This window comes from Sciurus carolinensis, chromosome 1, assembly GCF_902686445.1.
Source record: "Sciurus carolinensis chromosome 1, mSciCar1.2, whole genome shotgun sequence".
NCBI classification, from domain to species: Eukaryota; Metazoa; Chordata; class Mammalia; order Rodentia; family Sciuridae; genus Sciurus; species Sciurus carolinensis.
Window position 1 is genome coordinate 131,571,961 of NC_062213.1, and position 24,329 is coordinate 131,596,289.

The window sequence follows — 24,329 nt, forward strand, 5'->3', positions numbered from 1 at the left end:
TTGTGTCTCTGTGCCTTCCTTATTCCCAGTAATTCTTAAATTTGGTCTTTTCATGATAACCCATAGTTGGAGTTTCTGCTCATAATTTCTTAACATCGTCTCTGTTTGGTCAACTTTATTTTCAAGATTAAATATTTTGTCTTCATTCTCTGAGATTCTGTCTTCCAAGTGGTCTAGTCTGTTGGTGGTGCTTTTCATTGAGTTTTTTATTTGGTTATTTCCTTCATTTCATGGACTTCTCTCCCCACCGCCCCAGAATCTCCATCTCTTTGTTGAAATGATCTTTTGCTTCCTGCAGTTGTTCTTTGAACTGCTTATTGGAATGATCGTTCATTGCCTGCATTTGCTCTCTTATCTCATCCTTTCCTTCACGAATCATTTTAATTATGTTATGAACTCCTTTTCTGACATTTCTTCTACCATGCTGTCACTGGATTCTATTAATGTAGAATCTAGGTTTGTTTGGAACACTTTCTTCCCTTGTTTTTTTTCATGTTGTTCAGGTATATTCCCCTCTAACGGTGCAGATCTGGGTTATTGCAGTTTCCCTGCTATAGGCTTATAGTGACCCTGCAGTTTTCCACAACCTCTTCTTTAAGAGGGAGATCACTATTAGCAGCATCCAGTACAGACAATATGCAGCCCTAAACCAAATAGCCCCTATGAAGATGTTAACAATTTTGTCATAATAAACAGAGAGGATGAGTTCAATTATTATCTACAGTATAACAAATAGATTTGTAATGAGGTCTGCAGTTTCTAATGAAGGGCAAAGAAGATGGGGAGGGGTGTAGGATGTAGCTGTTAATGGGACAAGAAGAGTATATAGAAGTTCTAGATGGTAGAAAGAGTGAAAGTGTAATCAAAAGAAGTTGGTTGTTAGCATGAGAAAAGGGAGAAAGAGACTGAGGAAACAGGTAAACAAAAGAAAAATAGAGTGAGAAAAATAAAGAAATAAAAACTTAAAATTTTTCAAAAAGGAGAAAAAAAAATCTATTATAGTCATATACTATTCAAACCTCCCAGTCTTTAGTAGCTTGATGCATGAGAAGTACCTGACAATGAGCTTCCAATCTCCAGCAAGTGTCTCAGGATGGGATTGGCCCCACCTAAAGATGGCAGCTTCCACTTCCAGGATAATCCAAGATGGCTGCACTGGCTTCCAAAAGTGTTGGCAAATGGGGAGCTGCAGTGTGGGGCCTGGGTGCTGAGTCCATGTGAGGTGCGGTTGGTTGGGCCAGGGGTCATTCATTAGTCAGGCCTAACGGTGGGTCCTGGAGGTGGGGTGTAGTCAGTCGGGCTGGGGCTTCTGCAGGTCCTGGCTGTTGTCCCAAAATGGCAGCAACCACATGTAACCGAACCTGCATGTACTATGACAGTGTACTTCCAGGCAACAGCAGGCACCTGGTGACTTGTTGACAGTCTGTGGGCAGTTTGCAGGCTACTGGTAGATGATTGGCAGGTGGACCTCAGGTGGTAGTTGATGGGCAGGCGAAAGGTAGGGAATGGGAAGGCAAGAGACAGGCAAACAGGCAAATGACACATGATAGGTGGCAGTCAGTGAGCATTCTGTTTACTCAAAAAGTAGTTGATATGCTGACAGACTGCAGGTGATTGAGGTGGACAAATGGGGTAAACAGCAGGGGATTGATGAGTAGCAAAGACTGCCTCAAGGAGAAACAGATTTTCCTTTGCTTGAGACTCAAGTTACGGAGCAAAAAGGAACGCAGCCTCCTTCTAGTCTGCCATCTTGGATCTCCCTTGCTTTTAAGTTTTTTAGTATCCTCCATACTGATTTCATTGACTATACTAATTTGTATTCCCATCAGTAGGGTGGAGGGTTTCGTTTTTCTTCACTTCCTCACCAACATTTATTTTTTGTCTTTTTGATAATATTTATTCTTAGTGGAGTGAGATGATATCTTCATTGTGTGTGGTTTTTTTTTTTTTTTTTTAGTTGTATATGGACACAACACCTTTATTTTTTGTGGTTTTGAGGATCAAACCCAGTTCCTCCCACGTGCAAGGCAATACTCTACCACTGAGCTACAACCCCAACCCTTTCGTTGTGGTTTTGATTTGCATTTCCCTAAGGTGATGGTGAGCATTTTCTCGTAACTCTTTGTATGTCTTAGAGAAATATTTCCATTTAAAAATTGGGCTTTTTTTTTGTTTTACTAAATATTTTTAGTACCTTATATAATGATTATTTATTCTTCAGAAGCTTTTGAGTTTGATGTGATCACATTTGTCTCTTTTTGCCTTTGTTTCTTACCAAAAATTCCTTATCTATTCCAATGTCCAACATTTTCCCTATGCTTTCTTCTAGTAGTTTGATAGTTTTCAGTTTTATATCTAAGTGTTTTATCCATTTTGAGTTGATTTTTATAATTGGTGGAGGATGCTCTGTTTTTGTAATCTTTTATATATCTGCTATACTGTTGTATTATTTCCTTCCTTCTGTTCTGTTGATTTTGTAGTTAGTTTGCTCTTCTTTTTATAACTTCGTAAGGTGTAACATTGACTTGAGATGTGCTTTTTAAAAATGAAGGTTTTATAGCTATAATTTTTCCTCTATGTACTACTTTTGCTGCAGTACATGTTTTGGTATATTAGATTTTTGTTTGCATTCTCAGTATTTACAATCTTGCTAAGTCTTATCTGTGGGGCAGGTAAAATGAAGCTTGGTGACCTCATTTCTGAATGATAAATTCTAAGACCTGATGTGGGGAGAGATGGGTGAGAAAGAGAAACAAAAGTAAAGAGTAAGAAGGACAGATAGACATATACTAGAATCTTGACTGGAGTTGTTTTTCAATGAAGTAAGACTATGTAGCCTTCAGATTTTCATATTCTTTGCTTTGTTTCATAATATTCTACCTAATGAACTTTGTGTTCTCAAACCTTCTTTTATTTGGTTCCTCCAAAGTTTTTACATGCTAAAAATTGCACAGACTAAGATTCTAAGTGGCATGCTTCACAACTCTTGAGATAACTAGATAGACAAAGATCTATGTCTTTGAAATTCTAGTTCTAGAGAAGGGATGCAAAGACACAATAGCAAGCATATTGCATATTACATAGTGTGTTGGAAGGTATTAAGTGTTAGGAAGGGTAAAAAGGATAACCTAGGTTAAGAGAATTTGAGAATGGCAGAAGGGTAGAGAAGGCAAGGAAGTTTGGGGTGTAACTTGAAATAGAATGATTCAGGTAGGCATCATTCAAAATATGATTCAACAAAGACTTGAATGAGATTAGAGTTTGCAATGAGAGATCTGGGTGGAAGAAAGCAAGGAATACTAAGAAAAGCCATTGTGGCTAGAATAGAATGAGTGAACTAGGGAGAGAAGAAAATATGATCAGAAAGTTATAGGAAGTATCTTTGTAAGGTTTTGATAAGCTATTATAAGGATTTGTTTCCCCTGTGAGGAAAATAGGGAGCTGTTGCAAGGTTTTGAGGGACATGATCAAAGGTTTAATAGAATCACTTGAGTTGCTCTGTTGAGAATAGATGGTAAGGAGGACGAGGTGTGTTAAATTCATATTAGGAAACTGTTGAAATAATACAGGGATAGGATGGTAGATTGACTGCAGAAGTGGTGAGAAATGATTGAATTCTGGATGTATTTTGAAGATGACAGTATGGTTTGAATATGAATTATGAGACTATGAGAATAATGAAGATTGCTCTAATGTTATTGACCTGAACAACTAATATAGATGAACAAATTTTAGTAGATGAGCAAATTTGTGTTTGTGAAACTTCCTTTGGTAAAGCAAGAAGGATTGTCTTTAAAGGGGAGGTGCATAAGGAGACTTAGAGTAACTATATGCAAATGAAACATATAGGTGGACTTTAGGATAAAGAGTACATAAAGAAGTTGAGGAACTAGAAATTGTCATTCATACCTGCATACTATTTGGGAAGTATTTCTGTACTTCCAGAAATATACACATCCCTGTTTGAAGACCACTGTATTCAATAAACTTTATTATATTATCAAAATCATCTTCATTTTTACTTAAGTAAATCTGATTTGTTAACCTTTGGGAATAGTGCTTAAAGCCTCTGGCTCTTGATTTGTCAGTTTCTACTTGTAGAAGTTTTGGTGTATTTATTTGTAGCCATTTTGTTATATGCAAGAGGTTCATGAATATTTTCATGGTGGATTATATACTTCTATTAATATATAATATTCATTTTTAGTAGGGTTACTGATTTTTTGCCTTAACTTCGATTTGATTTTTGTGAAAGAGACATCTTTCTGTGTATTAACATTTGCCTACCTAATTTTTCCATGACCTTCTTTAAGCCTCTTTTCTTGAGTCTTATAAACAGCATAGAGCGGACTTCAAAACAAATCTGAATGCCTTTTGCTGAATACATGAACTTTTCACATATGTGGTGAATGCTGATATGTTTGAACTTCTTTTTGTCTCAAGTTTTTCTTTTTGCTTTATTCCTTTGCTACTTTATTTTTTATTGTATTCATTGAATTTTCTTCCATTTTTTCTTTGTAGATTTGAAATTCTATGTCTTATTTCATTGTTTTAGTTGATTGCCCTTAACATTTTAACATATTCTTAAAGATTTTTTTTAAAATCAGTATGAATTTGTCTAACCTCCACTATTGAAATCTTTTTGATATCTTAGTTCCTAGATTTTAAGTCCTATATTCTTTTTCTGTATGAATCATTTTAAAATAATTAGCAAGTTATTAGATTGAGTTGTTCATTAGTGTTTTCTGATTCCCATGCCCTTCGTTCATTTCTCTATATATTTGAATATCTCTATGAGCAACTCTTGTCATGTGTTAATGGTAAACTTTTAGAATCTTGCTTGTCTAAAAATGTATACTTTGTTGTTATGCTTGAATGCTAGCTTGGATTGTTATAGAGCTCTTGGTTGGAGAGTATTTTCATCAAATTGAGAAAAATGATAAGAATGTGAGGAACATACTTTTATACATTGGAGGTAGACATGCAAATTGCTGCAAAACTGGAAAAATCATTTCAAAGTATATTTTAAACTAAAAAATACTATATGGCTATCTATATAAGGATTATTGTAGCATGTATATAGTAGTTTCATTTCTCTGAAGATAAACACATATACATAAGTTTACATGTCTGAAAAAGCAAGAGTAGATAGAAGGATTCACCAGGCAATTAACATTGATAACTGAAGTGGAAGAGTCTGGAGAATGTGGAGATTACAACAAATATGTTCTACTTTTATAATCTTTTCAGGCAAAAATTTTTAGAAGTATTTTCCCTCAAAAATCTGAAGATGAATTTGTATTCTTATTCCTTTGTAGGTGGTTTGAGTTTGTTTCCCCAAAATGTATAGAATTTTTCTTTTTATTTTTATAGTTCTGAAATTTCCCTAGACCTCCTAATCTGGAGGTTGCTGTTTCTTGAGCTCTTAACATTTTTTTTTTTTCCTGTTGTGTCTTTATTTTCTTGCTTCAGACATTCATACTCCATGTAATTTGAGGATCTATTCTCTGTGCCTCTTACATTTCTGCTTTTTATCTCTTTTCCATCTTTTTAAAAAAGATGTTTGTTCTGAAAAAATGCTTCAGTTTATTTCAGCTATATCCACTCTGCTTTTCTTCCTTTGTTGTTGTTAGTAAATTTTCATTTCAAAGTGCTTGTTAGCCTTCTCTCAAAACCAGATTATATTTCTTTATTTAAAACATACCAGCCAGGAGGGTGGCACACACTTGTAATTGGGGAGGCTGAGGCAAGATTACAAGTTCAAGGCTAAGCCTCAGCAATTTAGGTAGACCCTCAGAAACTTAGAACCCTGTCTCAAAATGAAAAAAGTCTGAGGATGTAACACGGTGAAATTTGCCTTGTTCAATTCCCAGTGCCAAAAAATTAAATAATTTTTAAAAACCCACCAATTTAATGAGGCTATTAAATGCATGTACTTCCTCGTTTTATTCTTCTAGTGATTGATTAATATTAGAATTTTAATACATTTTAAGTTTTTGTATTTCAGTTAGTATTAGGAATTGATAAAGAGTGTCTGTAACCTCATTGTTGTGTAAAAATAATAAAAACCCCTTAGTGCACTAACTTCAGTCATTTTCAGATCCTTCCTGACCTTTTTGAAAAATTTAGATGGTAGAGATTTTTGTATGCCCTCACTCTTGAATATTATTGGTCTCTGAATATGATTCTAGAATCAAAATAATATTTATCCCAAACTTTGAAGTTATTAACTCTTTTTTTTTTTTTTTTTTGTGAAAACAATGGTTTTATTGAAAAAAATACTTTGTGCTCAAGAAATGACTGTGCCTCTGGGCCTTCCATCCCATGACTCGGGGCTGTGAGGTGGGCAGGTCACAGCTGGGTGAAGTCCCCTTTGTGCTGCTCCAGCCACTGATCCAGCGTCTGGGCCTTGGGGTTGAGCTGCAGGGTCAGTTCGATATTTCGTTCAGGTTTCAGAGCATAGAAACGGAATATGTTGGCCAGGTCACAGGCCCCAGGAAAGCCAAGCTTCTCGTAGTCCTCAGGAGTGGTCTTAGCATGGTGCACAGTCTTGCCCGTGTGCGTGGTGAGCAGGGCGGCATACTCCTCTGCGGTGTGCCGGCAGGTGCTGAGTCCAATGTTCTGCCCGACGTATGCTTCTGGCATCTTAAGTAGGCTGAGCACCACAGGACCCAGGTCACTCACAGCCATACCGTCAGTTATTAACTCTTTTGACTTTATAGTCTTGATGATGAAAAATTGTATAAAACCTGCTTTTAGTTTTCTTTTTTTTTTTTTGGTGGGGGTAGTTTTATTTTAGATTGACATCTCTGTTCTTTCCAGGAATCCTTTATTTTATCTGTACTAGATTGTGGCTTTATCTGCCTTGGTGTATCTTTCTCTTTCCTTCTGCTTTCATTTTCTTATAGTTTAATCAGAGAGGGAAGTTGAAATTCAAATTCTTGATGGACCCAAAGGAATCAAAGTCTTAAGTCTTAAGTGGCTACTTCCTGTTCTTTTCCTTAGAGTACAATGCTCCCTTTATTAGTTCACTCAGTATTATTTCACTGAAACTCCTGCCCTATTCCTAAGGGAGTTATTGCTCTAGTCCTCTGTCTCTTTAACTTCTGCCAGTTTTCCTATTTATTATTATTAAGGCCCCATGTAGCTCCTCCCATAATAAATTCTCTTGTAAGGATGACCTTTACTACTAGTCATCCAGCATATTTCTAGGGAGCTAAAGTAGTCTGACTGTAACTCTAGGTCTTAGCCTCCCCAATAGATTTAGACATAGGGGTAATATACAAATCATTGTCATTGTTTTATAAATGAAACAAGTTAATGGTATATGTATCATAGGGAATTAGCACTTAATGAGTAATTACTAAATGCCAGACTCTGTGCTGCATGTTTAATGCATATTGCCTTATTTAATCCTCACAAGTTTGTAAGTAGGTTTCATCCCTCTTTTACTGATGAAGCAACTGAAGTTAAAGTAGAGTAATAGCTCTGCTCTACGAAGTTGCAGAAGCATTTTTTCAAATTGTCCTGTCTGCCACCACAGTCTCTAAAGGAATGGTTTTCTTGGCATTGCATTATAAAACTTAGCTGAAGTCCTTTCTCTTCTGTGAGATTTTTTTCTTGGCCATGGTATTTTATAGGACCTTATACTTTTGAATAAAGTATATAATCTGTATTACTGGGGACATAATGCATTACTTTTTGTTGTTCTTTTTAGTTGTCCATGACAGTAGAGTATATTTTGACGTATCTATACTAACATGGAGTACATCATATTCTAATTAGGATCCCACTCTTGTAGTTGTACATAATGTGAAGATTCACTGTGGCATATTCATGTATGTTCATAGGAGATTTAAGTCAAATTCAATTCCTGTTCGTGTCCACCCTTGACAGCAGTTTTCTGTATGTGTGTGACCTGTACAGGCATCCCCAATTAGGTAGCAGTACAGTGAAAAAAGCAAAACAAAAACCTGATTAGTTTATTAGTATTAAGAATGATTAAAAATTTCCCTGAAATATCAGTTATTTATAAGCTTTATTCATCCTTTATAAAATAATAACGTTCTATTGATCATATTTTGGTTTCATGGATTAAGTTGGAAATCATGCACTTGGTAAACCTCTCATGGTTGAAAATTCCCATTCTTCACCATCATTTTTATTCTTCCTTCATGTGGGTAAGCTTGAAGGAAATTCTTTTAAATTGTAATTAGTTGAATAGAACTATACATGATTATTAATAAGTATATGTGTTTTCTAAATACTACATAGTTTTCTGTAAAATTTTAATGAACTTCTGTAATTACTGAAGTTTACAACAAATGTCTCATGAAACTCCAGAATTGAGCATGCAATAAGTAAAAACTTATTAGCAGCTCTAATGTAAATAAGAAAAGTAGTAATAGCCAGTTGGTGATTGGCCATCACAAAAATACATTCCTGGGCTGGGGAGATAGCTCAGTTGGTAGAGTGCTTGCCTTGCAAGCCCAAGGCCCTAGGTTCAATCCCCAGCAGCGCCAAAAAAAAAAAAAAAGAAATTCCTTTTTTTTTTTTTTTTTTTCTATGAGAGAAAAGCACATTAATACACTTTGTTTGAAGGAAAGTAAACTTCTTGTGTTTGATTTTTTTACCGTTCTAAATTAGGATAATTGTAGAGTAGTGATTACCTTGGTATTTTTCTTAAAAGCTGATTGGGTTTTTAAAACTGATTTCAGAAAAAGGTAAAAAAGGAAGTTGAGTAAATGATTGTATCAGTAAGCATTCACATTTAATAAAAATATTATTTTGGGAAAGCAAAACTTCTGTCTTTTCTAGTTCTCAAGGAGAATTTCACTTTCCTATCCAAATATATATAACTTTGAATTTCTGTGGTAGAGTTTAAGCTTATATAATATAGAGAAAGGGTAAGTGTTCATTACAGATTATTATAGAATTAAAGAAGTTTTTTTTAACAATCTGAACCTTCCCTTTCAATAAAATTAAATTGAAAAATTAGTGTAATATAATTCTGTGGCTGTCAGAATATTCAAGTTCTACTTCCCATTAGAGTATAAACAACTTTGTACTTTCTAAATATGATTAATAATGTGGTAAAGGAAATGAATTAATGGAATTTTATAAGAGATTTACTTTATTATAATCTACAAGTTTTAAAAATGTACAGCTATATGAAATTTTCGATTTGTTTGATAAATTGTTGGAGTGTTCATTAGAAGGGAAACTAGCATACATTTGTTATGTTCAAGTCGTTAAGCTAGACATACACTACTTGCTGATATATGTTCTGTTGGTCACCTTTTTCCAAAAATTAGTTTTTCATCTACACTAACAATCTTTTAGGGCACAAATAATTTCCTCAGCTATTGTCAGAAATCCTTTTGAAGCCACAGTGTTTGCATTTGTAGTCATGATACTAACTTTGATGTGTATACTCTAATGAGCCTTGATCCTGTGGAATCTACATGGGGACAGAAGTTTCATGTGCAGTACTTTGAACATTCTTAGCTTTTAAATTCTTGGAACACATTCCTAACTTTTTTAATAAACATTAGGCAAATAGACATCTGACTCATGCTGATTTTTATACATCATATGATTTTGTCATGTTTCTATATTGCTTGTTTGATTATTGCTACATATGTAGGCACAGTAATTTTTAATGGTATAATCCTCTTTGCCCTTGTAAATTATTTTTGTTCTCGAGCAGTTCATTCATATGTATATATAATATTTATTTCACCACTTTGAATATTTATTACCTCTCTTTTTACTTATATGTTTTGTCTTCCTAAGACTTAACACACTTTTTTTGTAAATACTGACAGACATAATGGTTTAGTATTTATAATATATCACGAAACTGAACATAAATAGCAAACCCATCATAGACAGAAGAATGCCAAAAGAACCAGAGCAAAATGACAGTTTATGTCAGTTAGTACTTCGTTGGTGGGGGTGGCAAAGTTGACACACTACCTCTGGAGTGTAGATTGACCCATTTTAGCTATATTTTTTCCTTTGAAAGATTTTGTTTTGTTTTTGTACCAGGAATTAAACCCAGGGACACTTAACCACTGAGCCACATCCCCAGACCTTTTCTATATTTTATTTGGAGACAGGGTCTCATTGAATTGCTTAGGGCCTTGCTAATAAGTTTCTGAGGCTGTTGAATTCTCCATTCTCCTACCTTAGCCCCTGCGATTTCAGGCATGCTCCACAGTGCCCAACTCCTTTGAAAGTTTTAAAGTTAAAGTTAAAAGATTTGGATAGATATTTTAACATGTTAATTCCACAAGTAAAGAATTGGTCAGTTTGAAAAATGTTATTAGTCTTCTTAATTTAAGCATGAATCGTTCTTGTTGAAGCATATGTCATTCATCCTATCAAAGGTAAGATCATTACTTATATTGTTCTGACTGTATAAAAGTATAAACAACACAATAAGCATTTGTTCCGTGCTTACTAAAACTTAGCATTCTCCTTTGGTTGCAAGTTTTTATTGCCTTACTTCTTTCATTTGCAGAATTCGTTGTTAGGATATTAACTCTTGATTGGTGAACATACATTTGTCTTTTTACAACTATAGATTCTCACCGTTACATAATTTTGCTTAATTATTTAAATTTGTAGCATAGCTTTGCCCCTCCAATCATCCTTGCAATTACTTTTATAAAGTTTACCATATAACAGCAGAATTCTTAAGATGTTCTTTTATTTTTAGTTTTTAGTATACTTTGCAGTAGAAATTTTCTCATGTTATTAATATCTTACTATTTGTACCAGTTGCCTGTTGAATAATGAAGATGGTACATGGCATCAGGAACAGAACTGTTCAATAATTTTAGTGTAATGTGGTGATACAAAGTAAATCACATACCGGTCATTAGTTTGTGATGGCAGAGATACATGCTATGGGCAGTAAAATACTGTGTGCCCAATGTATTTTATTTTTCTGTTTGTAATTTCTTATCTTTTAGATGTTCACTCAATGACTTTTTCTTTTGTATTACCAATAGAAATAAGCATTGGCTATAATATAGTTTTCATGATACAGATACCTCGGATCTCAGCATTTTAGTCATTTAGTGCCATATTTTCATTGCTCAGAAATCAACTAATCAGAGTATGAACATTTATCCGTTACTCTACACACAATGCATATATTTATAAGAAGCAATAAAAAGCTATCTGAATATGTAATCATGCTTAAATATTGAGCTATCAGATTTACTTTTCAGTGGTCCTTTTCATTTCTGTCTGGTTCCTGTTTTATGCATCTTGTGTGAAAAAGCCAAATGAAGTCTAACACTTCTTCACCATTTTTGTAATCCTATAAGCAAAACAAAATACAAATTTCCACTCTTTCTAATTGCAAACCAAACTGAAAGGTTAATGTGAGGCTTTGCATTTAGTGCATTTACCTGGTTGGAAGTGTCATGATTTTACTTTTTCTAACTCTTGACAACAATTACATTTGTTAAGCATATACAATACTTAAAAACATTGCCAGAGGCATTATAGGGCAGTATTTGTTTTAAAACCATCCCCTGCCCTACTGTCATGTATAACTAAAAAGAACAAATAAAATTTTTTAAAAAATAAAATCCCTGCCATAGAATGTTAAATTCTTTTTATCATTTTATTTTTATTACTTGCTGAGTGTTTATTTGCATGAGTTTGTGAATTATCAAAATACAACTCAACTTTGTCTTTCAAAATATCAATAATATTTATGTAGTTAAGATTGTTAATCTGTTATAAAAGGCTTCATACAAAGAAAATAAAGGGTTATAATTCTACATACATCTCTATAAACTGTTGTGCTGTGAGGTGATAAGACTAGCCCTATCAGACTACCAGCCAGTTCCAATAAAATAATACTATGGTTTTTTCTTTTAAAACTATTTTTGGGGGCTAGAGTTGTGGCTCAGTGGTAGAGTGCTTGCCTGGCATGTGTGAGGCCCTGGGATTGATACTCAGCACCACATATAAATAAATAAAATAAAGATCCATTGACAACTAAAAACAAAAATTTTATTTTAAACTATTTTTGTAACCTTACAGGGTAAAAATTTACAGAATATATGGCAACTAACATCTATTTTTTTAAGTACAGTTACATCACATGCAAGCATTCTGTGCTTTGCCAGCAATTTGAAAGATCTCCATTCGGGGCTAAATATAATTTATAATTCACCATCTCTACTCCCCAAATATGTGCAAGAACCTTAAAAATTTTATGAATGGATGAATAAAGTCAGTTAACATGTTGTACATTTATAAACAGTTTTATATACATTTTGTCCTTTAAGGGAAAAATTGTGACTATATATATATATATATATATATATATATATATATATACACACATATATACACACACACACACACACATATATATAATTAAAATTTTTTTAATCCTTAAACAAAAAAGAAGCAATTAGCTGGACATGGTGGTACACACCTGTAATCCCAGCAACTCGGGAGGCTGAGGAAGGAGGATCACAAGTTTAAGACTAGCCTCAGGAACTTAGTAAGACCCTTGACAACTTGGCAAGACCTTGTCTCAAAAAAATTAAAAGGTCTGGGGATGTAACTCAGTGGTAAAGCACCATTGGTTTCAATCCCTACACCATTGATTTAAAAAAAAAAAAAGAATCAACAGATTACAAATTAACTTACAGTTTTATTTCAGGTAATTGTGAATTTAGAGAATATTTTTATAGTCCTATGGTTTAAATCTCACCTAGTTCTTAATTCATTATTTCAAATAGTGTTAAATGCTAGACATCTATAGCATATATTAAAAGGAACCTTAGAAATCATTTTACTAATCTCCAACCTCATATTCCTCTGTACTGTGTTCCTGACAGTCTACCTGCTAAACCTTTCCAGTTCACTGTTGTATAAGGTACCCCTTTGCAGTGGTTCCTGTTTCTAGTTTTTCTTGGTCTTGAAATGAAAACCACATCTTGATGACTGGAACACATCGTGTGTTCTGCTTCCTATGTGACATTTAAGCATTTGAAGATGGTTAATTATATGGGCTAATTGTTAGATTCAGCCACTCAATTGTCTCTTCATTTTTATTATATGACAGACTTTTGGAATCAGCCTCATGCTGGTTACCTAGGTAAATATTCTGTGTGTTTTTAGTATTTCACTGTGACATGCAGAATAGGACATTACCTGTATGTGATATGATTATATAGTATACTGTCTTCTCTTGAGTTGTATACTTGGTGAGATTTGTGCATTTTTGTACATTGTGTTAATAGTATATTTAGTAATTTAAATGTTATTACTTAATATTTGGTTTGCAGTTATGATGACAGTTATGGTTTTTTTTTTCTTTTTGACCCAATTTCATTTTACTAACTGAAGTTGTCACATGTTCTTAAGGATAATTTAAATAAATATAGCATTTGTAAAAACTTGACAGATCCTAACTATAACTCAGCTAGTGGGCAACATAATTTATGAGGGTAGATTGCATTGCATTTTTTGTGAAATTATACTCCATGACAAAGGTTGGCATTATGTAATAAGTACCCACAAAATGTTAACCTGCTTGCAACAAATACAATTAATAATGTACATAAAAGAATGAAATTAAGCTAATTTTCTATAAAAAAGAATTATTCATGAACAGAAAGTGGACAACATAGATTTGATGACAGGAAGGTTGTATCTAATCTGAATTACTGAGTGACCTAGGAAGCTTGCTCAGAGGGATTACAGAATAATTATGTTAATATGCAATTATCACCTCATTTCTTCTGTAGTAACCTCAAGATGTAGTGTAGTGATGGTGTTATAGCAAGTGCTGATAGTTTGCAAAAATACTGATGTTTGAGATTTCTGAGACAATAAGTCTAGCTTGAGGCATATAAGTGATGATCTGTCATCTCGAAGACAGATCTGACCTTTGTACTTTTTTTTTTTTAATGCTCACAGTATATAACTAGAGGCAGTTATAGCTGTAGAACTCATTATGATTTTCTGGATACTGAAAATATGTTTTATGTAGATTTTAAATTCCCATTTGCAGCTTTTAAAAAAGTGTGTGAATTTTTAAAAGAACATCTTTAAATTTAGTTAAAAGAAAAATTCTATAATTATTTAATACAAGAGGAAAGATTTAGTAATGGTGTCTGAACATTATTTTAAAAGATTCTAAGTGACACAAGCAAATTGAATGTTGAATTGAAATTTAGGGCGTCTAAACAACATAATTTATTTTTAGTTATTATCTTCCTTTTTTAAAACTTCATAAATACTACCTATCTTCAAATATAATAACAAACTTGTATTGATGACTCTGTTATGTGTATTTGGCTATATAAACTGAAAAATGGGTTGAAATAGTATAAAACTAGATTATAGGTCAAATGCTTTCTTACCTGGATGCTACATAAGCTTCTGTGAATGTAGGGAGATAAATGTCAGGCTTCTAGATTATTCAGTGTAGAGTTTGATGATCCATTATTTTTCATTGTATCTCAGTACAACATTTGTGAGTCTTGAATACTATTATTAAGAACATTTAACATGTTAACAGATGTTACATTTGTAACATTTTTAGTTAGAATATAGTCTGAAAATTAAACTAAGAAAATTTTTAATTGTTCCTAAAATACTAGCTGACCAAGTCATTTTCTTAAAGCATATTTTCTAGCCGATGCAGATTTTCAGTATTAATGTGCTGCTTTGTCACCACTTATTTATAAAAATATAACTACTTTTATTTTTTAGTAGAAATAATTATTAATTTGTGGGCAACTGTGCCTTATTTCATTATGTAGTTGTGAAGGAAAACTGATCTTGAAAGTCCTAATTTTATATATTTTAACAACATATAATTTACTTTTTTTCCTAGTCATTTTGTAAACAGTGTCTATTGTGCACGTATTTTTTTCTGTGGTTTTGAGCAAAGCAGTTTGGTGTCTTTAGAATGTGAACTTATGAAGAGCTCTTATAAAGCCCTTATTCTGGTAATGAGGATGCAGTCTCCAAGCCGACATGATATTCTCATAGTTTGTCACCCTGCTGTTCAGGGGGTACCAATGAAGTTGCTTTAAATGGGAAGCGTCTGTTCCATCTCTGAACCTCTAACACCAGAACAGATGGGTAGAACATAGAACATGGAAGGTTTTACCTCTGAGGTGGTAACAGTGAAGCCACTCATTAACACTGAATTTACCACTTCGTTAGCAACGTCGCTTCCTGTTGAGAAAAGCTAATATAGGCTTTCAAATTGAGCATATATTTGTCTATCTCTGTGATTATAATAAAGAAGAACCAAAAGTGTTTTTCAGACTAGTTTTTTTAAAACTGTCATTAATTTCGGATGTTTGAGATGGTTACTATTGAGACATTTTACTTTTTCTATCTTATTTAATGAGAAATATCAAGAATGAGTAATAGTGTAGCATCAAAGCTTGCTTTTCTTTTCATTGACATTTGCACACTACTTCCTAACACATGTTTATGTGCTGCCCAGTTTTAACTTCTGTGTTTGTGATGTAGAGTCTCCTGCTGGGTGCTGCATTAGCACCATTTTGGGGTGATATCATTGAATATGATCTTATTGGAAGTCTATTTTTATTACTGTGAAAGTTTACCAATCTTAAAAACAGAATTTTAAAACCTAAGAGATGTAGAATAATGAGTGTTGATATAAAAATGGCAAAAAAGATACTTGTAATTGTTGTAATATTTGTTGTATTAAACATTTTGTGGAAAGAATAAGATATTTGAGTGTTTGTCCTATGTTATGAAATATGGAAAATGTTATTAGAAACCTTTTATTCTTGAATCAGATTTAATGTTTTACAAAGCATGAAATTGATACCATAAAGGATAGTAGAAATACTGAAATTTATTTAAAATGTCTTCATTTCTAAATATTGGATTATGAAGTCCTGCTGTCTTAAAGTAGTATTATTCACTATACAAATTAAAAGTAGAAAAGTGTGAAGGATTTATTGTTTATTAGGAGCAGAAATCTAGTCTAAGTCATTTACTACTGTATCTCTAGTATTAGAGCAGTGGATAACACACAAGTGTTCAATAAATAAACCACACTTAATACTGTACCAGAAGAAAAGAAGTATGAAGTTAATTCTAGTGCTTTAGTTAACACCTGGGTTTGCCAGATAAGGAGTTCTTTAAGTGGTACATAAAAAATTATTGGAGGACTTTGCTATAATTGCTTAATGAAGCAATCAGAACTATAATAGAACTTGTCTTACTAGAAAGAAGTATACAAATTCTGTAGAAAGAAAACTAGTTTTATACTTTAGGAACTTTTACTTTGATTTTACAACAATTTTTATTCATTCAACGTATGTGGCCCAAGCACCTATGCCATGTACTGTGCTAGGTTCTAGAAAAACGATGGTGACAGGTTGTTAGCCTCTTCTCCGAAAGAGTTTTCATACTTTAAAGAAGATAGCCATGCCAGTATAATATGGCTATTTCTAGGAGCAGGATAAGAACAGGGTGCCAGGGAACTCTTCATAGTAGGACAATAAATTCAGCCGTGGTATGAGTGTCTCCCAAATATTCATAAGTCTCTTGTTTTTAAAAAATATTGTGCTGTCTTAAAATGATTAACTATATTATCACAAATGCTTTGAAAAAAAAGTATCTGTATTTTATATGAAATAACCTAAAAATATATGCTTTTAGGCCACTGCACTAGACTATCAGCTCATAAATGGAATAACTGTTTTTAGAGAATGCCTAGAATTTGGGAACTCAGAGCATGAAATTTTAACATAAAACTTCATTAATTTTAACTTATAAATGTAGAATTAAGAATAAACTGAATAAGGAATGAATGAAACCCTTTGAATAAAGCATTTTTACAGTTAGGAGAATTTTAGAACATTAACCATCTTAAGAACAAAGGAGTCTTAAATATTTTAAAAATAAAAATTACTGTTTTATTGATGAGTCATTGATGTTGATAGCAAATACGTTCATTCAGATAAAGTTCTTTACCGAGTAGTATTTTGTTACCTTTTTCCAGGAATGAGCTTTTAAGTTGCAAAACTTATCTTCAGTATTTGATAATTCAGACTATTTTGTAGTATAGCATGATTGTCCCTAATCTACTTCAGTGAAGTAATTTTCTTTTCATTAGCAGTTTACATTTGGGTTTTAATTGTTTTCTTTCTGTAGTGTATTCATTTATATTGTGTGAATGTATGTTGCATTTCCCTAGACATTCTGTATGTATGCAGCATTGAATTATTGCCTAGCATAAACAACAGTGTTGAACTTTGAAATATATTTAAAATGTTTCAATTATTTGAAAGTTCCTATGTTATTAGAAAATTATTAGGATCTCAATATAAAGAATAGAAAATAAAGCTAATAAAAAATGTGTATTTTCAACTCTCCATACGTTCTAATAGTACTTTTTTTCATACAAATCTAAATTTTTGTTTTCCATTTTCTAGACTAAATGTGTTAAATGGGCTTGCCAACAATATGGATGATTTGAAGATAAACACCGATATTACTGGTGCTAAAGAAGAACTCCTAGATGACAACAATTTTATCTCAGAGAAAGAGAGTGGAGTTCATAAACCAAAAGATTGTCAAACAGCATTTCAGAAAAACAATACGTTGACTCTGCCTGAAGAACTGTCAAAGGACAAATCTGAAAAAGCCTTAAGTGGAGGCCAGTCTACTCTGTTCATACATGCTGGTGCTCCTACTGTTTCTAGTGAAAACTTAACTTTACCTAAAGGAGCTACTGTTAATGGACCAGTTTCACACTCCTCCTTAACTAAAACTTCCAGTATGAATAAAGGCAGTGTTTCATTAACCACTGGACAGCCTGTGGATCAGCCAACAACAGATTCTTGTTCTACTTTGAAGGTAGCAGCTGATCTTCAGCTGTCTACACCACAAAAAGCGAGTCAACATCAAGTTCTATTTTTGTTATCAGATGTAGCACATACTAAGAATCCAACCCATTCCATTAAAAAACTACCTACCTCTGCTTCAGTTGGTTGTGACATTCAAAATTCAGTAGGGAGTAGTATAAAGTCAGATAGCACTTTAATAAATCAAGTAGAGGTGGGTGAGGATAGTGAAGATATATTGGTGAAAAATGATTGTGTTAATACAGTAACAGGAATTTCCTCAGGTACAGATGAATATAGGTCAGAAAATGATGCAAATTGGGATCCCCAAAAAGAGTTCATTCAGTTTCTTATGACTAATGAAGAAACAGTGGATAAAACTCCAGTTCATTCTAAAGTAGGTCTAGAAAAAAAGAGAAAGCGAAAAATGGATGTAAGCAAGATAACTCGTTATACGGAAGATTGCTTTAGTGATTCTAACTGTGTACCCAGTAAATCAAAAATGCTAGAAGTTGAATTTCTGGAACAGAATGAAGAGGTACAAGCAATAGACTCACAGAAATACACATTATCAAAAGTCAAGCCTGAATCAACTGATGAAGATTTGGAATCTGTAGATGCTTTTCAACATCTAATTTATAACCCAGATAAATGTGGAGAAGACAGTTCACCTGTTCATACTAGCACTTTTATTTCAAATACCTTAAAAAAGAAATGTGAAGAGAGTGATTCTGAGTCACCTGCTACTTTTAGTACTGAAGAGCCATCATTCTACCCCTGTACAAAGTGCAATGTGAATTTTAGGGAGAAAAAGCACCTCCACAGGCATATGATGTATCATTTAGATGGGAATAGTCACTTTCGCCATCTTAATGTCCCAAGGCCATATGCTTGTCGAGAATGTGGACGGACATTTCGAGATCGCAATTCACTTCTAAAACATATGATTATTCACCAAGAAAGAAGACAGAAGTTGATGGAGGAAATTCGTGAATTGAAAGAACTTCAGGATGAAGGAAGAAGTGCACGATTGCAATGTCCTCAGTGCGTGTTTGGTACCAATTGCCCTAAAACATTTGTACAGCATGCTAAAACCCATGAAAAAGATAAAAGGTACTATTGCTGTGAAGAGTGTAACTTCATGGCAGTAACAGAAAATGAATTGGAATGCCATCGAGGTGTTGTCCATGGAGCAGTGGTAAAATGCCCGATAGTCAATTCTGACATAACTCAGAGGAAAACACAAAAAAAGACTTTTATGAAAGACTCTGTTACAGGATCATCCAAAAAGGCATCTACATACATATGTAAGATGTGCCCTTTCACCACTTCAGCTAGAAGTATTTTAAAAAAGCACGTGGAATACTTGCATTCCTCATCATCTGTTGATTCATTTGGTAGTCCTGTCGGACTTGATAAAAGAAAAGGTGACATTCTTGAAGAACCCATAGATATCAGTAGCACTAAACCATTAATTAAACAACAGTCAACCACATTTCCAAAGAACTCTGCTTTAAAACAAGATGTAAAACGAACATTTGGATCAAGCTCACAATCAAGTAATTTTTCAAAATTCCATAAGCGGCCACATAGAATACAAAAAGCTCGGAAAAGCATTGCCCAGTCAGGTGTAAACATGTGCAGTCAAAACAACTCTTCTCACAAGACTGGAACAATTAAAAGCAGCATTGACCAAAAACCTAAGTATCTTCATCAAGCAACTAAAGAAAAATCTAATGCCAAGGCAAATAGCAACTATTTACATAGACACAAGTATGAAAACTACAGGATGATCAAAAAATCAGGTGAATCATATCCTCTGCATTTCAAAAAAGAAGTTAGTTCATTAAATTCTTTACATCTGTATTCATCATCAAGTAATTCTCACAATAGTTTCATTTCAGATCCTCATAACCCAGACAACAAAAGGCCGGAAAGCTTCAAAGACCACAGGCGTGTAGCTGTAAAACGAGTAGTTAAGGAATCTAAGAAGGAAGGTTCTGTTGAAGGAGAAGACTTAGATAGCTATCCTGATTTCTTACATAAAATGACTGTTGTTGTTTTGCAAAAACTTAATTCTGCTGAAAAGAAAGATAGTTATGAAACAGAAGATGATAGTTCCTGGGAGAATGTTGAGCTAGGCGACTACACTACACAGGCCATAGAAGATGAAACCTATAATGATCTTAATCAAGAACATGTAAACTTATTCCCTCTATTTAAAAGTAAGGTGGAAGGTCAGGAACCTGGAGAAAATCCTACCCTTAATTATGATCAAAATGATGGCTTTTATTTTGAATATTATGAAGATGCTGGAACTAACAACTTTTTACATGAGATACATGATCCTCAGCATTTAGAAAATGCAGAATCTTCATTGTCAAAGCATAGTTCTGTTTTTCATTGGACTGATTTGTCTCTTGAAAAGAAATCGTGTCCTTATTGCCCCGCCACATTTGAAACAGGTGTTGGGTTGTCAAATCATGTCCGGGGACATCTTCACAGAGCAGGATTAAGCTATGAAGCCCGTCATGTTGTATCACCAGAACAAATAGCCACAAGTGACAAAATGCAACATTTCAAAAGAACTGGCACAGGGACACCTGTTAAGCGAGTTAGAAAAGGTAAGTTTTTGTGTGGTTGTTTTGGGTTAATATATCTGTATTCAAATTCAGAGGATTTGAAAGTTTTTTCTGGATTTGGTCTTTATTAGAATCACAATTTTATATTTCAGAGGTAATTCACTTTAGGGTGGTCAGTTTTTTAAAAAAATTCTGATATTACTCTTAAAAATTTTTTTTAGCTATAGAGAAATCTGAAACCACTTCTGAACATACTTGTCAGCTTTGTGGTGGTTGGTTTGATACTAAAATTGGATTATCAAATCACGTTAGAGGCCACCTCAAAAGACTTGGAAAGACCAAATGGGATGCTCATAAATCTCCAATCTGTGTTCTGAATGAAATGATGCAAAATGAAGAAAAATATGAAAAAATCTTAAAGGCATTGAACAGTCGTCGTATTATTCCTAGACCATTTGTAGCTCAAAAACTTGCATCAGGTGATGACTTTCTATCTCAAAATGTTATACCTCTTGAAGCATACCGTAATGGCCTAAAGACTGAAGCTCTGTCAGTGTCAGCATCTGAGGAAGAAGGGCTGAATTTCTTAAATGAATATGATGAAACAAAACCTGAACTTCCTAGTGGAAAAAAGAATCAGTCTCTTACACTGATAGAACTTCTTAAAAATAAAAGGATGGGAGAAGAAAGAAATTCTGCTATTTCTCCTCAAAAGATCCATAATCAGACAGCAAGAAAGAGATTTGTTCAGAAATGTGTTCTTCCATTAAATGAAGACAGTCCGTTGATGTATCAGCCACAAAAAATGGATTTGACTATGCACTCAGGTAAGAGGACATTCATGACTATCTTTTTAATTTTAACACAGTTCAGTTGTGCTTTCTTTAATGGAATATTTGTGGAAAATACTTTCTCAATCTTCTTATTAAGCTGCTTTTTTTGCAGAACAGATTGATTATTCTACTGTCATTTCTGTGTAACTCATCAGTTGATGCTCATCAGCACTGAGTCTGTGCCTTATTTCTTGGTCTGAATGTAAGGTGAGAACAAATGCAAAAGAAAATCACAAACAAAAATAAAAAGCTGATCTGTAAAAATAAAATTTGCTATGCCTCAAGGATGGTTATGAATGGAAAGTTGATGTTGTTCAAAAGCATAGTATTACAAAAAAGGCAAACTTTTGTCATATTTTTGCCAGTGTTCCAAAGTGATGTGTTTTCAAGATTTAGCTATTGGTTTTCTCACTGCTTAGGTAAAACAAAACAAAGTGGGCTCTATAAACTGAATGGATTGGTGTCTGTTGTATGTTGTGATTAACCCAAAGAAGCACTCCCTCTCTGATTTCTTCATCATATTGTGGGATAGTTTGGTTTTGGAGAAATATTGTGAGTATAAAACATGTTTGTTTGGGCTCTTTTATTTTATAGCAGTGTTCCAAGGGAACAGACAGATGATTTAGCTTAGTGCTTGTTCACCAAATAGTATTTCCCTTTTGAAGGAGTATTCTGTGTGTATTGGCAAATGATGTGACAGTTAAAGTAATCAAGACTTATTTGGTGTTGCAGGGTGTGATGTGTATGTTTTGACTAGAAGAATTTTAAGTCTCTTAATAGGTTTCTTTTGGAGGTTAAGAGTGTTGAAGGTTTATATAGATTGGTCTTAATGATTGAGCCCCAGGTTAGTGTGTTTGAGGTAATAATTGGCCAGTGGATAATAATTTAGTTACTGTAATTATATACTGTTTTGTCTACTTTCGGCAGACATGGGATATCGCAAACATTTGTAATGCAGTTTTGGTTTAAGGAAAGAGTACTTGTATTTTAAGTGGTCTGAAAAGCGATTTTTCTGATAGGGACTTGTGACTCTTTCATACAAAGATAGTCTTTCAAAGTCAATAGCTTCCTGTGTTTTTCAGAAGAATAAAATGCAGGGAATATGTGTTAGCTGTATTGACCAAGGAGCAGTACACTTCATTGACGTAAAGCATACTTGTGGCTATCACAGTAATGTAGAAGAAACCAATTGAAACATGTTGGGGGAGTGAGGGTTGTTCGAGAAGTTCTGAGTTTATTGTTTGAACATGTTTTCTTAACTGCAATGAGTAAGATGTTAGCTTGTTGATCATTTATTTAGCACAAAGATTGTAGCAAAAAACTTCAAATCATTAACTTTCATTATTGATTGCGCATTCAAAGTAATGAACATAAAATGCCCTGAATAAAATGTTGTGTCTAACAGCTGTTCAGTGGTGTGTTTTACCACCTTTTCTTCCAGCCTTCATCAGAAAACCTAATTTAGTATGGAGCCTTTTACGGTTTTGTGGGTAAAACACTTTAATTACCACTTTGTCAACTAGACTTTTTAATTCTTTTTATTGGTAATGTTGTAAGCTTTGAAACTTCTCAACAGAACTGTGCTGTTCAAATCACAGGATTGTATTTTTAGTAGGTTTAGGAAATGATCTGCGTAACACAGAAATCTGCAAGAAAGTAATAATAGGTGTTAAATTCAGAGGAGCTTAGAGGTTCAAGTCACTCCTCTTTAACCTTTCCAGAGAGCATGGTTTGGCTCTAAATACTAACTACAAAATACTAATAGTTAACTTAATTCCCCCTTTTTATTTTAAGTTTAAGCTAATTCATGAACGTTTTTTAAGCCATCTTTATTGTGGTACTTTTCTACAAGCTTTCTAAGAAAATTTCACTTTTTGAAGTGAGAACTGGATTATAGTTTTCTTTTGAATGATAGGTATGCCTGTGAAGCTTAGAACATGTGTGCATTGCAATACGACGTTTACAAGTGCTGTTAGCCTGTCCAACCACTTACGCGCTTATGCACGAAAGAAGAGTGCTGGACTTTTGACTGGTACAGGTATGTTTGAACAGATATCACAGCAAGTCTGTTTGATACGATACACTTTTTTTTTTCTCACCAGACTGGTGCTAATTCAGATGATATTTATAACTTTCTTTGGTAAGCAGTAGTTGAGTCTGAATACACATTAAATTTCAGCAACTTGTAAACTTAGATATAATTTTAAGCAAGTGATTCTTTTTCATTTGGATCATATTGACTTGATTTGGGGAAAAAAAATAACCCATTAGAGGTGTAGAACTTTTGAGTCTACATTAATCCCATTGATTTTGAAATTATACTATTTTTTAAAAATTTCTTTTTATTAGAGTCCATTAAGACACCTCTCTTTGGTAAGAAAAAAAATACATACCATACATACATACAGGATTGTCTTAGAAATGCTTCATTAGAAAAGGAAATTACAGTGAAATTTCAAATATGTAGAATTGATCAGAAAACTAAACTAATGAGTTTTTATTAGTCTATAGATTAGATCTTTGAAGGGGCAGTCCTTAATGATGGCCCAGTGTGACAACTGAATAGATTTTACTTTTAATGCTCCTAAACTATATATAGGATTAGTAAATAAAGATATACATGTAAGTGTTAACATGCATATTTCTGTGTTATTTTTGGTTGGCTAGCCCAACCTTGCAGATACCTCTTCATACTCCGTGTTTGTGAAAATTTTGTTGACTTACTCATATGTAATATGCTTCTTAGACCCTGCAAATGCTTTGCTCTTTCTTTTATAGTCTTTCAGGCTACTGTATATCAGCAAATTCCAGTTTCTTTTATATCTTAAAATAATCCTTTTTCCCCCTAAATAAATCTATGTAGACCTTTTTAGCCTAAAATTCTATTTCCAATCTTGTTTCTCCTGCTCTTTTTGATCACTATCTTCTGCTTTTTCTGGCTGTTGTTTTCCTAACCTTTTAGTTCTTCCTTATGTCCTATGGCTTAACATCTAATATGTTCTTGCTGCCAAAGAAACATTTCTATTCATATT

The 24,329-nt window shown here is 33.5% G+C and overlaps 1 protein-coding gene across 11 annotated transcripts in view; it reads left to right on the top strand.

Moving 5' to 3' along the window:
• The window catches only part of Znf644 (zinc finger protein 644), a 136,401-nt gene that overhangs the window by 90,402 nt on the left and 21,670 nt on the right, over positions 1–24,329 (top strand). For 7 of the 11 annotated variants that reach the window (XM_047545813.1, XM_047545805.1, XM_047545821.1 and 4 more), the window contains 2 exons: positions 17,472–20,506; positions 20,686–21,291. The exons of the other annotated variants lie outside the window; for them this stretch is intronic. In XM_047545813.1, coding sequence (XP_047401769.1) covers positions 17,472–20,506; positions 20,686–21,291 — 3,641 coding nt within the window. The remainder of the gene's footprint in view (positions 1–17,471; positions 20,507–20,685; positions 21,292–24,329) is intronic. 11 annotated transcript variants of the gene reach the window in all.